Source organism: Aythya marila, assembly GCF_965140915.1.
Source record: "Aythya marila genome assembly, chromosome: 2".
Lineage (NCBI taxonomy): Eukaryota > Metazoa > Chordata > Aves > Anseriformes > Anatidae > Aythya > Aythya marila.
This window is the reverse complement of record NC_139043.1, coordinates 142,874,967-142,892,238: the sequence shown is the minus strand read 5'-3', so window position 1 is coordinate 142,892,238 and position 17,272 is coordinate 142,874,967. Positions and strand designations below refer to the sequence as shown.

Here is a 17,272-nt window from a genome sequence, read left to right as displayed (position 1 = left end):
GCTGATGACTAACTGAAGATAATGAACTGCATGTACATGTCAATGTTTCTGGGGACTGGAAGACATAGGAAAAGGATTAATGAAAATTTTACTCAGTGTAATTTAGTAAACAAATGCATTCCAACCACACAGAATGCCATATGAATATTAGACCTGACAATATTAGGAGCAGTACTCAAGAAATGGTAACATACAGAAGAAGTTAAGGTTTGAGACTATATACAGGCTTCATTTAAAATGACTTAATTATATCCATGAGAAAATCAGGGTAGTTTTACGTAGCTTTTGAATTTTGCTCCAATGCACCCAATACCAGAAGCATGCAGTAACAGGCTATGGGATAAGATGAATTTAGGAGGCATAGTAGCCTATAATTTCTGTTCCTACAACAGAAAAACACAGACCATCCTAATATTTGATCACTTATTTCAGTCCTGTAGCTTACTGGAGCTATTTTTCTCTATTGTATTTCTCTATTCTCTATTTTCTCTTTTCCTCTCTGGAGATGTGGTTTGCACTGCAGAGCAGCATGCAGATTTTAAAAGCAGTGTATTTCAATGTATTATAAAACATCCTGAAACACTTCATTTATATAGTCCCAACTTGCATAGCAATCCAAATCATTACCATAAATTACAAAATTTATTATATTCACCCTAAGCGAATCACTCAGGTACAAGCTGTAACATGAATCTTTTGTAAAAACAAAGCCAACACCATTTATCACAGAAAAAATATTTTAATGTTGAAGATGTTTCAACCGTATTGCTTCAATATGGTTGTAGGAAAAAAATTGTAAAGTAAAATTAAGCATATCCAAACAAATTTGTATCTTTTCCAATTACAAAGTTCCGTTCTCTTTGTTCAGTTCCGCATTGCCAACATGGCATTTATGTCCCAAATGAGATTCCGTAACTGATCCATGATCTGCTTCAGCTGCTGATTCTTCTGTTTCAGTTTCTGTGGGAAGATTTTATGAGAAGATTTTTGTGATTAGTTGAAATAGTACACTCGGAAATACAAAAAAAAAGTGTTATGAAATGCTACATGTATCTTTTTTCCCAGCTGTCTGTGTGCAGTGTTGGTGGGATAATACATCATCTTTAAAGTACAATCTCAAAATACAAGCAAGACTAATGAACTTCGCTAGAGAGGGAATGCTGTTTCTTTTCACAGCAGTCTTAGTATCAAAACACTCGATCCTTTCAACAAGTTGGGGTTGGCACTCTCTTACCAAAGTCAAAAAGACAGCACGTTACGTAGGGAGAAGGAATTGAAAATTCAGACCAAAAGAGGTCAGGGAACAGGGAAATTTATGTTAATATATGTTGTGTAAGTTGCATGCTCAGAAAAGCGAGGTATTAACAGTCAAAGTCTGAAGAAAGCACAAAGCAGAGAGAGAGCCAATCAAGCTTTTCTAGCCCTTCTACCTATGTGGGTCAATCCTCATGTGCTAAGCAATCCTGTATTCCCACATATGCTGAATTCTGAATTCTTTAAAACTGGGTAATGGCTTTTAGAAACAGAAAAAGCATTTGACAGAGCAGCAAACTCACCTTTATTTGGGTGAGTAACCAGAACATAAAAATTATGTCTCTACAGAAGAAAGATCAACGCATTAAGGCACTGCAGAATCTCCCTTACCTTTCATGTTCTGCTATAATACACATATTTATTGTCTGATTTATTCATTTTCCTGCTCAAATCAAAGCTGTCAAGAACTAAGTTACTGTGTATTGTTAACAACAAACCTTGGCCCTTCATTTCATTCAAATTTGATAAGATGTCAGCCTTCTCACATCAGAGATCAAACTACTTATTCATAAGGGAAGTCCAGAGTTCCAAGTAAAGCCAAAGTGCCGGAAAGACTTGCTACCATTCAAAATGTTTCAGGTTTGACATAACTTTGTTCTTCTGCACTACACAAATGGCAACACATTAAAAGAATAACTGGGATCAGTAATGTCATAAAAGTAACTGTAACGGTGATAAAAAAAAAAAAAAAAAAAAAAAAAAGGCAACAAAAAAAGCAGTAGGCTGAAAATCAGTCCTGAATTTTGATGTGAACAACATAGCAATAGTTTTGAGATGGCAGGGTAGTCAGATGGAAAAGAAGTCCAGAAAAAAAGAAAAAAAAGGAAGCCTATTCACTTCAGACCTGTAAAAATGGTCTTCACTAAAACAGTAATTGAGAAAGGGAACATCCCTGAACACTGACTTTGGTGAACATGTTCCCTGGAAGCAAACAGAGACTACATTCAATTTCAGACTCCTGAGAAGCAGGTAAGACAGATGTAGGTCAGTTCACGTGCACTAATTTGGGAGTTCTAACCAAGCATTTGACAGACTAACAACTATTTTAAAGGTAACCGTGCATTTATCTAATCCTTCTTTTCTAGTTGCTAATTCAAGACTTCACTAGCACAAATCCAGCTCCTAAAGACAAGAAGACAACTGAGAAGCACGTACCTATGACAACATCCAAATGACAGAATTTTGTCTCCCTCTAAAGCCAATGACATAACACATCGATGCTTCAGAAAGCACGAGAGGGATGAGATAAACAAGCACTTTCATACCCGTGACATTTTTAAAAATATTTCTGTTTGCCATCCTTAACATTCAGTTTCAGAGAAATCAGTGAACGCTGCATCAAAACCACTGGTTTAATGCAGGCTGCCACTCACTGATACTGAGGGCACATCATTTCACTATTTTTCAAAGCCTTCATCAATAGAAATGAGCGCTGAACAATCAGCAATGATTATTTGAGTCACAGGTAGAAAGAAGCACCATTAACCTTCGGTATTGCAGATTGTGTTCTCTCTCCATCCCCTTCTAATTGTACTCTTACCTATTTTTATGTAGATATGCTGATATGAACTTTACATAAGTTACGCCCAGAAGACTCATTCTGTAAGACAATTATTTTCATTTCTTGTGCAACTGTTAGGAAATAGTAAATTACTTGATCTTTGCTCCGTGCTAGACAAGGGAAACTTCAAATTGGATTTCATTTGTTTTCAAAGTGTCTGTAAAGAGAAGTAGTATACAATTTCACCGTATCTGCATGAAGATAATTTTAGGTCCTTTTATTTGGTGCTTTATTTTCTTAGCTCTTCTATTCTACTTTTTTCAGAGACAGGAAAAAAAAAAAACTAAGATGAAGCACCACGTCTAGACTGCAAGACTGTAGAAAGAATAAATGGGGAGGAGGAAAGAGCACGGTACCCTAGCTGAAATGCATCTACTGATCTTTGTTACCGGTCTTCGACAGCGGGATCCACACCACAAACTACTACAAAATTGCTAACTTCTGTGCCACTGGCAGTGCTGGCCTCTGCTTAAGGTTCTGCTGAACCAGTGAGAACATCTCAAATTAGCCTTGGGAAGAGAGGTGAAATGGCCCTCTCAGGAATCAGGCAAGTTCTGTAAGAAGCTTCTGCGGTGAAGACAAATTTTTATTTGAACAGATTGCTTGCAAGTTGTCTCCCACTCTTTTCTCCTTCTCCTGAAATGACTTAGTTGAACTCTGGACCACTTCTCAGGGTTAATGGCTGTATGAAACAAGAAAAGGTGCATCATCCTACATATATACCGCAGCTTCTGTCTTTATCTGTTTTAAGATGGTACAGAAGAAATGTATGAGGCAGTTTATAATGAGTTTAACTGATCTAAATTCACCTTGTATCTGACAGGCAGATTTCAGATTGGATATCAAGAAAAGGTTCTTCACTGAGAAGTGTCTGGGCTCTGGGACAGGCTGCCCAGGGCAGTGGTCACAGCACCGAGCCTGCCGGAGTTCAAGAAGTGTTTGGACAACGCTCTCAGACACAGGGTCTGATTTTTGGGTGGTCCTGCGTGGAGTTGAGCTCAATTATCCTTGTGGGTCCTTTCCTACTTGGGATATCCTATGACCCTGTTGTTCCCCCTCTAACATAAAGGTGATCTGCCTGAAAAAACAGTCCTGAGGGGGTTTCTGTGGTGATACTGATTTTCAGTGTGATTACCTCTCCACTTTGACTGGCGCTGCAAATATTAGTACCAGCATGAGGCACCTGGAAAGGACTGCACTCTTCAGCAACCAAACAGACCTTAGGAGGCTCAGGTCAGGTAGGGCAATTGCAAAAACACACACGTAAGCACAAGAAGTGGTAAGTGAAACAAAGAGGGAGAACCATCATACACATCCAGACAACACCCATCTTTCAAGGAACTCACAATAAACAACTTGACATGTTTCATACAGGTTTGGATTCAGGACACAGTAATTTCAACTTTGAAATCAATTTTTGACTTAAATTCATTTTTGGTCCACTTTCATTTCATTTGAAATCAGGGCTGGCTAGACTAATCTGCAGCCTTCTATCAGACATGTATCAAAACTTCCCTTTGCGCACTGATCCATCTCTTTCCTCATATTAAGCTTGGTTATCTTTCAGATTTTAAAACCTAAACATCACCATGAGTCATTCTGCACTCAATCTATTTGTTAAAATTCTCTTCTTCAAGCAAAGACAATAGTGTAAACTGTGGAAGAGTCAGATTACATTCCAGCTGATGCTTGTAAAAATACATCAAAGGTATGTGCCTATGTTTTAAGGATACCTCTTCTGCTTAAACAAACAAACAAAAAAATCATTCTGATGAATTCTGTGCCAGCTATACTTTATATCTGCTCTGTTCAAGACCTGCAACAGTGTCCAGAAGTATATCCAACTTAACAGAGCATTAAATGTTAATCATAGTAATATCTTTACTTGCATAACTCTCAGATTTAGAAATAAGTGTGTTTACTTTGTTGAATACCACCCTACTATTGGGAGAACTTGTATCCTCTTCTTCTTCATGAGTATTCCTCTACTTCTGACCATTAAATTACTGTATGAAATCATTGTTGAAAGTCTTATCAAGATGACAACAGCCTCTGCTTTTTCATGCAAGTCAAAAAGAAGAAATTTTTATAGAAGCAATGTTTATGATAGGTGAGAACAAGTACAGCCTGCCCTGGCAATTTATACTGTTCTTTTTTTAAATGACTCCTTCATAATGCAATCTCTGAAGTGAGGAGGTGGGAAAACTTTTTTTTTTTCTTCAGATTTATAGTCAAAAGACTTGCAATGTTACGTGCACAGAACAGAAAAAAAGTGATAGAGAAAAATGCATCAGTACTTTGCTCAAACTCTTGTAGCTGCCAGGTGACAGTAAATTATGGCTACTCAAGGTATACCAAGGCGTGCTTTCCATCATAACAAGTTCGCACATCCAGCTATTTTTTTAAAGTGGTTAAAAAAGTATTAATTACTGAAACAGTAACTGCTGGACAATTAAATATATTCATTGTTCATTAACTACAGCTTTTCCTGATCATAGGCTGCTCACAGACAGCTGTTTTATCCTTACGGAAATGAGAGATTGAGTTTTCTGCCTCTCTCCAAGCCATACAGGGTGGAAGGAGACTGCTCATCTGCCTGAAAAAGGCAGAGGCACCAGTGGCAGCCTGTGCTCCACTACATGCTCAGTACTTTACACACACTAAGCCAGGCAGCAAATTAATGTATCCACTGCTCTGTTGCTCAAAGAGGAATAGAGAAGTGTTCATTCAAATAGTTGAATGTTTCCTTTGCAGTAATTATTCATTATTCAGCGATGAAGCCTGAGGCCTTATTTCGTTACGCTTACCCTGTAAGCAAAGTAACTTTTAATGAAATTATCCGTTCCCAAGGAGGTGCTTCTCCACCACATTCCTTGGTGTTACACTCCCATTCTTATCACGAAAAACCACACGGATGTGTAATGCCAACTTATAGACATCAAAATAAGTCACAAGAAGACTATGGATAAATACGGATAAGCCAGAATTCCTCGAATTTTATTTTATCTAATGTTACGTGGCCAAGGGGAGAGCAAGGAATTTCTTTGCTTAGACATCAGTAGGGCTTTTGACACACGCACTCTCACAGTATCACTGTAGCCAAACTGGAGGGATGTGGTTTGGATAGGTAGATTATAAGGAAGCCAGTTTTCCACCAAGACTACTGAACTCCTAAGTGTTGTGATCAGCAGTGTTAAGTCCAAGTGGCAGTCAGTTACTCGTGGTGGTTCTCAGGATTGACAGCAGGGCCAGTACTCCTAATGTTCTCATTAATTACCTATTCACACTTAACGACCTAATCACCGTATCAAGTTTGTGGGCAATACCCAACTGGGGGAAGCGGTCAATATGCTCAGTGCTAGGATGTCCGATTCAGAGGGAGCTCAACAGGTGGGAGGGGCAGGCTGATGCACAGCTCCTCAGGAACTTCAACAAAAGCAAAGGGCAACGCCCCACACCTGAAAAAGAAGAAACTCCTACAACAACAGTACAGGGTGAGGGCTGACTGAATACAAAGCAGCTTTGGTCTGAGGATCCTTTTTAAACTTTCTGGCACACTGAATGTGATTCAGCAGTGGATCCTTTTGCCTAACATTGCACTATACTAAAAAGAGTCTAGGTATCAGGACATGTTATATCACTTATTCACCTCTCTTTGGCTCTGCAGAATGATTGTCAAATTTGGGTCTACACAGAAGGCATTAACATTCTGGAGAAAGAAGAGTGGAAGGCCACCAAGATGATTTATAGGCACACGGCATGAGAAGCTGAGCTTGATATTTGTTCAGTCTCAAGCAGAGAGGGCTAAGGCGGGGCCTTGATGCTGTCTTCAGCTACTTAATGCAGATTATAGAAAAGACAAAGCTAGACTCTTCTTGGATGTGCACAGCAAAAGGATGAGGGGCAGTGGACAGGTATTTATAATGCTACTGGATATGCCCCAGAGTAACTGTATCTAATAGCTGGCCCTGCTTTGAGCTGGGGGTTGAATTAGCTAATCTCCAGACCTCCCACTGAGCCTAAATTCTTCTAGGATACCATCCTTGCAGACAGGCAGTTTGCGTGCCCAAACCAGCATGGAATTGTGCCCTGTGCAGATTAATGTGCAGGTGCCCAAGTAAACAATTCTTCCTCTCTCACTGAAGGGTTTCTTGCTGTGCATTTGTATTTGGGGTGAAAAGGATTCTACAAATACAAAACAAATTAAAAATACATGCAAATACAGTGAGGATAGCTTTAAAAGAACGCAAGTTCACAGCATTAAAAGAAAAAAAAAAAGTAGTTTTCAGGCAAAGTTATTTCCTGAAAAGAAAGCCTAGTTGTGAATTGCTGTTATTTTAAGGACTACTTCACAAAACAACATCAGCTCCAGCGCACAATAGTTTTGTTACCAAAAAAGCCCTCAGGTAAATTCATAACAACTTAACTCAGAAGCCTGTAAATTGTCTCCTCCCCCCTTAGCAAGATCACTGTTAACTACTTAGCAAAGATTCATTAAGGGTATCAAATCCGATTATTTTCAGAAGGGCTACCTGCAATGTGTCAGTACTATTTTCACATCTTTTTCATTTTCAGACAAATGTACTGAGACTACTAATTACGCAATGGTTTTCCTATGTGCTCATTTGAAACCAGACCTGCAGCATCTGAAAAAAACACACCTGTATTTGCTCCATTTCTAAAATCAACCAGTAAAGAAAATGCAGCAACAGAGATTACAGCATTCTGAGATTTGATTTTCTGTTTTAAGTCCTTTTAAATGTACTACAAGACCTGAGCCTGACATCTTGAAAATATTACAGATGATGCTGTACTTGCCTACAACTGTAGGTAGAAGATTATCTACAGATATGAAGACAATTGAGTAAATTTTTTTAACACCTGCCAATTGTTGCAAATAATAATTATCTTCAATAAAAGCTTGCAGGACTTGGATTAGTAGACCAATGCAACAACTAATCTGGTTCTGGAACAGTAAATTATTTATTATAGAAAAAAAGAGTGAAACATCTCATCAGTTTACAGCTCTGGAAAGCAAATACCGATAAAAGGAATAAGCAACAATTTTGGGAAGAACAGGAAAGAACTGTTTCACACAAAAGGCAGAGCCAGTTAGTGCTGACTGAACAGCTTTTTGTTTTGCTTTGGTTTTGTGTTGTTTTCTCCTTCTAATAGCGGTGCACACTTACAAGCATTCTGTTTAGTAACTGCTTGTATGGCAAAAGTCCCTTTTGATTTAAGCCTAATAGGCTCCATTTAAAGTTATGGTTGCTGGATATTATTGAATTGCTAGGACAGAAATTCATTACCTCGTAAACTGATCTATATTTTTAATTAATGGACAGGGACTTCGTAGCCAAGGCCGGGGCATTAAACTTTCTGACCTAAAATGTAAGCCTAATGCAGCTGAATAAATAAGATGTCACTATACAGCAGACTGGTATCAGAAGCTACTGCAGTATTTTAGAATACTGCTGCATCAACAGGTTCTTCTGCCCCAGGAGGGAGCCAGTAAAGGCAGCACACAATGATCCCCCCACCTCCTCTGAACAACTGCTGGAGCAAAGCAGAGCTGTTATGTTTCAAGTCAGTGGTTCCTGGAAGGAGGCACGTCTCTGTGTGAGAACACATGAAGCACGAGGCTTTATATGATCTACTCATGTCCTTTGTGCTTCCAACTGCAGGGGAGTGTCTTTCATACACGCACAGGGCCACCAAAGAGATCAGACGGGCTGGGAAGTCAAAGCAAGAAGGACAAAATTAAGCGGCCTGTGCTCTGAAGGTCCAAGAATTCAGATGGGTTAGGCAATAATGCTTTTTTGATACCAGCAGCATGAAAGACTGAAAAGGCAACTGCCTATCACAGCAACCAGGGTGAGCCGAGAGCGGGACAAGCAGCTTCAGGGAGAAAAGACAGTAGGTGAAGAATATAAAAAGCTTCTTCACCTGACACACTTGTTTCGCTGTCACAGTATTTTCATCAACATTTTATATTACTGAAATTTTGCTGAAAGAAACTAAGGAAAACTGAACTGGAGATGGATGTCACATATTGCAGGGGACTGAAAAGCTGTCAGGAGTGCCTGCCTGTTAAGAAACAGAGAGGGCTATTTAAGTCTAGCAGCCAGAGACAGAAATTAGATCAATTAACCTGATCCTACCACATTTTCTTTGCAAAAATATGAATTGTTTCCTTTCTAGTCGTGAAAAGTAAAACACTTCCTGTTCTGTAATGGACTAAAATTTGGTCTTGGAAATTGGAGAAACACAAAATAAAGAAAAAAAAATTGGTGAAATCAGTGCAGTTTCAAAAACAAGCACTTTAAATTTCTGTTGCAGCACATACTATTTGTCTACAAAAACACCACAGAAAGTTCAACTATCTTCTGAAAATTTACTGTTGAAAATCCGGTGTTAGGCATTTAATGTGAGGCATTAAAGTGTAAATAGAGGATTTCAGACCAGATTTAAGTGCCTGTTTGAATACATTCTTAATCGCAGATTTGCCACTAATGCTCCTGTAACCCCATCAACCTTTTCAAGATTTAAAGCTCATCATAAACATTTATGAAATTCTTTTCACAAGATCACACCAAGGAGGTTTAAAAACACATTAGCATACAAGTACAACAACAAGGGCAAAAACATGTCATAAAACTATCAAAAACACAGCAAATATGGACAGTTAAACTTATTAGCACTTAAATATTGCAAATGAATGTGCATAAATTCACAGTATAACATTACATACAATATAATATATACAACCTTGCTACATCAGCACCCAGCAGAAAGAATACAACAGCGAAGCTGACAACTGCTTTTCTCTAATTCACAGTCCCCATTTTTGCTTGTACCATATGCATGAATTTTTCTGAACAAGTTATAAAAAAAAAAAATGGTACATCTCTAATTGTTGAAGACAAATGAAAATATTGGAAATATTTTAAAAGACAAAAATCCACCAATTATTCTCTGCAAGAAGATTTATTTTAGACATTCACTTCCTTTCTTCTGTTGTTTTTGTAGATTATGCCTGCTTTTTAACAAGCATTTACAGATTATTACAGCTACACAAATATTTAGAAAATCCTGTCTTTGTACTTTACAGACTGAAGGAACACTGCTCAATATTGTGGTCTGGTAATGCTACTTATTTTTAATCTCAATATTATATTAGCATTTACTATAGAATATTTATTTTTAGATTTGAATTCATCTTTAGTAATTGTACTCAAATGTAAATTGCCATTCAAAATGAAAATTTAACAGCATCTTTCTCATTTATGGCACATTTTTTTCTGAATGTGTCAAGATTCAATGAATGTTGTACTTAACAAAAGAAACGTTCTTTCCTGAACTGACAAAATATAAAAAGTAGCCCTGAAAATTCTCTACCAACACATATTGTAATAATATTTTCATATCTGATGTTTAATAATCATTTTCATGCACTTGCACAATACAAGTTTTGGAGTGAAGTAAGTTCAACAGGCACCTTAACTCTAACTCCATGAAGCTGGTGAGGTCGTGCCACAGGCTGCCCAGAGAAGCTGTGGATGCCCCGTCCCTGGAGGTGCTCAGGGCCAGGCTGGATGGGGCTTTGGGCAACCTGGGTTGGTAGGAGGTGTCCCTGCCCATGATGAGGGGGTGGAACTGGGTGGTCTTTAAGATCCCTTCTAACCTGAGCCATTCTGTGATTCTACGATCTGAACTACCAACATCTAGTGGGCTAACCATAACCTCAATATATATAGTCTTCTGAAATGGTGTATTGTTTTAAAAAGAGTCACAAGTTAAAGCTGTTATCTAAAATCTACAGCCAGAGCTATAGCTAAAATAATCTGTTTACCAATGGTAATTCTGAAAGTTATATGCAAGAAATTTTATGCTAGTCATCACGCATGCAGCCTTTAGTCTAGAAATCCAGTCTAGAAATCCAAGCTTTCCAATGACAGTGACATTTTCTGTTTTATCTAAATCAATTTCAATTTTCTTACCTTATTTACCTCCATGATTTCCCTTCTCTCTTCACTAGCAAAACGAAGCTGACTAGCGGCACCACGATCATCGTGCTTGGAGCCATCTTCTTCAACATATGGAATTAGTTGCTGCGAAGACAAGAAACATCAGCTTTAAGAAAAAAAAAAAAAAAAAAAAAAAGTGTGGGGGGAAAAAGGATGAGAGAAAAAAAATGAAAACCGGAGATGTATAAATTACTAATATTTTCTCCAAAGGCTCAAACTTCCTGAAAGGAAAGGAATGGAGAAAATCTTTCTTCATCACCTCCAAACCAAAGGCCTAGACCTAAGTCATCTCTCAAGTGCAGGCATAACCCAGTGTGAGCTTTTTAAGATGTTAATCACAGATGATATTTGTATTCTTGAACTCTATAGACTTCCTTTTTAAAATTTACTGTTCTGCACCATGAAATAACACAAAGATGAACTTATCATTACTATCAAGTATTTCAGTGATGTAGAAAACATAATTTATGACTGACTTTACACATGGAGATTAACTACTCAGTTAATACCCGAATTATGACTTGATGTTTTAGTGGGTGTCTGCTTGGCTGTTCTTGAAACCAGGCTCACAGTTACCTAATAGGAGTTTCTCCGTACGGATTTTCCACTGGGATCTCCTCAAGCACATAACACACTGTCTTTTTTGTAAGGTTCTACAAAGCCAACCTTTGATAAAGGATTTTTAAATGAATACTAATGTACATTCCTTTCCATAACAACAAAACTGAAGGATCAGTAAATGAACTAGATACAAAACAAACACATGCTTTGTGTCAAAACATTCCCAAGCTAGCATCTTATTCAAAAAATAATTACAAGCTGTAACATTTTATACGTAACATACATAGTCAAAGTCTACAGTCGAAGGTTGATTTTTCTGTCCTGAACTGAAAGAAGCTAAAATTGACAGCAAAATTACACCCTTGTTCACATATGTATGTATTACAGACAAACGAAAGACAAGTAATTCATGCAAATGACCAAGAAGACATTAGCCCAAAAGCCAGGGGATGGGTTGCTCATCAAATACATGTGAACTTGTTGCTTAAGTTGAGGTGTAGTATTATGAAGCCTTCAGCTGTGACCTTCAGCATTCTGAAAACTTACTTTGACATAAGTCACTGAAAATTGAATTCTCTTCTACACGTGCTTTTTGCGGACCATTCTTGTTAAGCTCCTCAAAATGGACAAAAAGTACCATACTAAGCTGTGTCATGAAAACTTGGTAAAGGCTTACAACTTGTTGCATCTCCATACTATAAAGCAAAAGTAGTGTAGCCAGTATGTACTCTTGCAAAAAGCTCCTTCTCTCACTTATGGAAAAATAACATACATCCAGAGCAGACGGAATGTTATCCCCTAAAAGCCTCCCATCTACCAGAAAAGCTAGGAATTCAAACAAAGAACTACAATTAACACGCAAATAAGACAGTTCTCTCTAGAGAGGGAATTCTGTAACGAGATCGGCTTCACAGTAATCTCGTAACTTGTTATGCTGGCTAAAAGGAAGTTGATAAGAATACCTATTAAACTAATAGCACATATTAGTGAAAGAAATACAACATTTTAATATCAATAATAATAGACTAAGGAATATTAGTAGGCACTGATGTTATTGATAGAATGTAAGGACAGAATTCCTTGCTATAAACAAGAAGCAAATAGGAAATAAACGAGAGAGAAAACAAACAAATGTTTTAGGTAGTTTCTCAAGGTGGAGATACCTCATGTAGGTTGTGAAAGGTGTAACGTAAAACTAAGTTTTATAGCCTGGACAGAGGGCTTGCCTTGGGATATCTACATTAAACAGCAAACTCCTGCACACCATCTGCAGTAAAATGGATAATGTGCAGAAAAATCTATATGCCTGCTATCACATAGCGTATAAGAGTTACAGTAACATACCTTAAACCAATGGTTGAAGCAGGTACCTAATTTTGCAGTTATTATAGACTACTCAGGAAGAAGTGCAGTGACAAACACTGACACTGATTAGCTGCATATCATAGAACAGCTTGGGTGGGAAGAGACCTTAAAGCCCACCCAGATCCAACCCCCTGCCATAGGCGGGGACACCTCCCACCAGCCCAGGTTGCCCAAGGCCCCATCCAGCCTGGCCTTGAACATCTCCAGGGATGGGGCATCCACAGCTTCTCTGGACAGCCTGTGCCACGGCCTCTCCACCCTCTGAGTGAAGAACTTCCTCCTAATACCTAATCTATACCTACCCTCTTCTAGTTTAAAGCTCTTCCACCTTGTCCTGTGCCACCATATGCAAAGATACATTGGAAATGTAAAGGAAAAAGACAGGTCAAGGAAATATGGATTTATATATTACGCTCATGAGCGTAAGCAACAAAAGCTAAACAAAAGTTCAAAACTACAGGACAAAAGGATCAGTACAAAGGCATTGCACATAAGTATTGTCAGACACTGACTGCTAAAGAATTAGACAGGGAGGCACAGAATAATTGTCTTGTTCACTGTAGTATCATAAGAAGGTTAATAACTGGAAAAAAAGTAAGGAAGAGCAGCATACATCTATTCCACTAGTGAGTCAGGAATCAGTTAAGTGAAAGGAAAAAGCCATTAAATAATTTGACTGATTAAAGAGGAAATTTGTTGATATTCTTCAAAGATAAGGTTAGAATGTCAGTCATTAAACAATATGATTGAGACTATCACTTAAAAGCTGAAACAGAAATTTAAGAAATCAGATCAAGATAAACGATGTGAAACTTTCATTCACCCTAACTCATAAAACATGAGGAATCGGGCATTAGCTTCAGAGCAGCAAAGACCAAGTAGATAAAAGGAAAAAGAAGTCGTCCAACTGTTGATAGAAAAACTCTGCTGTGCATAAGGTTATCTACGAGACCTTATAACATAAAGGCTTAAAGGGACTTCTCATTTTCTCTGTGGAGATTCCTTTTCATCCTGGTAATTGGGGAAAATAAAAAATGAAAAGAGCAACCCCAGCATATCCCAACCACATGTGAAAATAAGACAGGTCAAAAGCCTCTAAAGAGGATAACAACTATTAAGCTTTTGCACACAAGTCAATTCTAACAAAGCATGAAAAAGGTGTGGGGTGTTTTGTTCATTTGGTTAGTTTTCAAGGACAAGTTATCTCACTCCCTCACTTGTTGTAAGGTATCCCCATAGTTTCTCTGAAACACACAGCAGTGACTGCTGACAAGGAGATAGTCTAGAACAGTCTGCACAGAATGGACTTAATTATGGACATTATTAATAATAGGGTATGTAGTGAAGGGACTCAAATACAAAACATGAAGTTTAAACGATTGAAACTCAGTTGGCGATCAGAAGTCAATACAGTAGCCTCTAAGTCCAGGGGCCAGCAGTTAAAGGAATTCACAGTTTTGGCTGATAAAGAGCTGTAAGAACTCAGATCATAAAACAGGCTTTAAGAGTATTACTAGGAACCATAAACATCTTATGCCGGGGGGGGGAACAAATTCTGATTTTACTAGGAAAAGCATTTTTATTAGGAAAAACCTTTGCCCAATCCTACTTACGCATTATGCTGTTAACTTTTCCACCACCACAGCACTTTCAGATCTGGTTCACATTGGCTCAGAAGGTTAATGATAGCTAGGTGAGGAAACTGTGAAGACACAGGCTGATGGGCAGAGCAAGGGAAAAATAATCCTCATTACTCGGGCCACCAGGAAAGCAGGTGAGGGCTTAAAGCAGACTAAACCAACCTCTTAAAAAAAACATTTTGACCCTTTTTTTCCAAGGGGAAACAAATCTGTGAATGGACAAAGAGGCCTGAGAAAAAAGGCTACAATTTTAAATGAAATTTGATTTCAAAATTGTACCACTTCCAACTGGTAAGAATTGCTGGAACTTTCACACTGACATCTCCATCTTTCAAACAGCTCCTAACAATAAACAGAGTTCAGTCCACGGAAGAATTCCAGTCTCACTTCAAACCTGTTTGCTCCAAGCCTGCTGCAACCCATGAGAAGGGATGACATGCGAAACACAGCGCGGTGACTCTGAGTTGTTATTTGTACATACAGAAAGGTACTTACTTCGATGGGAACGGGATCGAGCCCAGCACAGTTTTCATTACATTTGTCATAGACTAATCTCAGTTTCCTGAAGAGGATGGATAGCTGGCGGAGGTGTTCCTGCAGCTTTCCCAGTCTGTCTTGATACGTTCCAGTGTGATAAGTAACACCATTTGGTAACTTAAAGGAAACAAAACCCAAAAACATTTAAAACATTTAAGTTTCTCTCATAGAAGTTAAATAAACTGAAAATAAATTTGAGGGGTTTTTTGTACATTTTAAAATAAGATAATCACATTATTACCATAAAAATGACTGAAATTTCTCTTGTTTTTTTTTGGTACAGTTCTGTATTTTGTCTGCACATCTCATGTACCAAATCACTGTTCTCAAAGAGCTTCATGTATTCTTCATTTTGGTCACTATCAGGCCCTCTGGAACTTTAAATGACTGCCTTCAAAATATTTAAGCATTGTTGTTACCTGAGTATTACACTCTGTGTGAAGAAACAATTCAATATCTGGTCACAATTCAAACAATCAAAGCAAATACTTATGTGTACCTAAAATAATTACAAAAGGAAACTTCCAAAGACATGAAGATACATAGGGAACAGCAGTGATCACTTGCACATTTATCTCTGAGGCTGAGTGCAAGCACTTCTGCTTTCAACAGAGAAACATGACATGTTTGTACGTTTTCTCAGTAAGTAACCACAATAAGGGTTTCGTCCACTTTAATAACAAAAAGAATGTCACAAAGTTTTAAGTGGAAAACATTATAGACGAATGAAATCACTGATCAATGACAATTCCTCTAAAATGACTCCCCAGAGGTTAATAAAAACACAGAAAAGTAAATGGCATATAAATATGCTTTTCTGTTTTTAAAGGAAAACACAAACACTAAGTGTATTTAGAGCACATTTACTAGGGGCAAAAATAAGAAACATTTCTGAACATTCTCCATGTTCCCTCAATATACAGTGGCAAATAAATGTGCTCAGAGCAGCACACACTGCTCCAACCACCACTCTCTTTTCAAAGTGCTATGATTGTAGAATCATTAGGGTTAGAACAGCTCTCCGAGATCATCTGGTCCAACCATCCCCTACCACCAATGTCACCACTAACCCATGTCCCCAAGCACCACGTCCAACCTTTCCTTGAACACCCCCAGGGACGGGGACTCCACCACCTCCCTGGGCAACCCGTCCCAGTGCCTGACTGCTCTTTCTGAGCAGAAATGTCTCCTCATTTCCAACTTGAACCCCACTGCGATCTAGTTATGTATGCTAATACCCTTAGCTATCTCCAAGCACACACACTTGGTAGCAAGGGAACTGAGTACCCCTAAACCACGCGACCCCGGCAGCAGCCGCCTGACCTGCATGTTCCTGAGGAGCTGGAAGATCTCCATGGTTCGGAACACGATGTCCTGCACCGTCTCCTGCCCGATGCGGCACAGCGACGCCGTGTTCACCTCCCGCGCCGCCTGGGCCTGCGCCCCGGAGAAGGCCCCGGGGGGCATCGCTGCCCCCGCCAATGGCGGGGTTGACATCTCGGCCGGCCGGCCCGTCCCACTGCTTAAAATTAAGACGGAACGGTTCAGTTATTAATTAATCCTGTCATAACAAGCCTCAGGGCTCCCCCCCGCCGCCCCGCCCGCGGCCAGGCCGCACACACAGCGCGGGGCCCGCCGAGGCCGCGTTGCCCTGGCAACGCGCAGCCGGAAGCGTTCGGCGGGACCCGGAAGCGCAAAGGAAGTGACGACAAAGGGGGGGGGCGGGGCGAGGGGCGGGGGGCGGCCGTTGGGCTGAGGGGGCGCTGAGGGGGGTCCGAGTGCCCCGGGTGGGGCAGGGGGCGGCGCTGCGGGCGCTCCTCGTGGTTTTTGGGGCAGTTTTGGGGGCAGTTTTTGTGTTTGTCCGGATTCTAGAAATAAATCGTAACCCATGTGTGCCCGCCCGGAGCCTCACAGCTCAGTTTTTGGGGTTGGAAAGTTGGGTCAGAGCCTTCGCACGTCCAGCACCAGAGTCACAAAATGGCTCGGGCTGGGAGACACCTCACAGACTGCCCGGTTCCAGCCCCTGCCATGGGCAGGGACACCTCCACCAGCCCAGGCTGTCCAAAGCCCCATCCAGCCTGGCCTTGAGCACCTCCAGGGATGGGGCATCCACAGCTTCTCTGGGCAGCCTGTGCCAGAGCCTCAGAGAATCACAGAATCATTGAGGCTGGAAAAGACCTCCAAGACCATCTGGTCCAACCACCCTGCTACCACCAATGTCACCCACTAAGCCATGTCCCCAAGCACCACGTCCAACCTCTCCTTGA

The 17,272-nt window shown here is 39.7% G+C and overlaps 1 protein-coding gene across 1 annotated transcript; it reads right to left on the bottom strand.

The window, feature by feature from the left end:
• Window positions 1–719: 719 nt before the first annotated feature.
• On the bottom strand, window positions 720–16,661 carry MED30 (mediator complex subunit 30). The gene is made up of 4 exons (XM_082754315.1): window positions 16,329–16,661; window positions 14,964–15,122; window positions 10,876–10,986; window positions 720–960 (listed from the first exon to the last, which is right to left on the bottom strand). Exons 1-4 carry the CDS (start codon window positions 16,500–16,502, stop codon window positions 865–867), a joined length of 540 nt encoding a protein of 179 aa, XP_082610441.1. The 5' UTR covers window positions 16,503–16,661; the 3' UTR covers window positions 720–864.
• Window positions 16,662–17,272: the final 611 nt, after the last annotated feature.

Bases quoted from the DNA above. Each gene is read 5' to 3' on its own strand.
- MED30 (XM_082754315.1), bottom strand. From the start codon at position 16,502: ATGTCAACCCCGCCATTGGCGGGGGCAGCGATGCCCCCCGGGGCCTTC. The intron at 15,123-16,328 runs GTCAGGCGGCTG...GTTTCCTTTAAG, and splicing joins AGCTCCTCAGGAACATGCAG to TTACCAAATGGTGTTACTTA. The intron at 10,987-14,963 runs GTAAGTACCTTT...TTGTCTTCGCAG, and splicing joins TCGATCCCGTTCCCATCGAA to CAACTAATTCCATATGTTGA.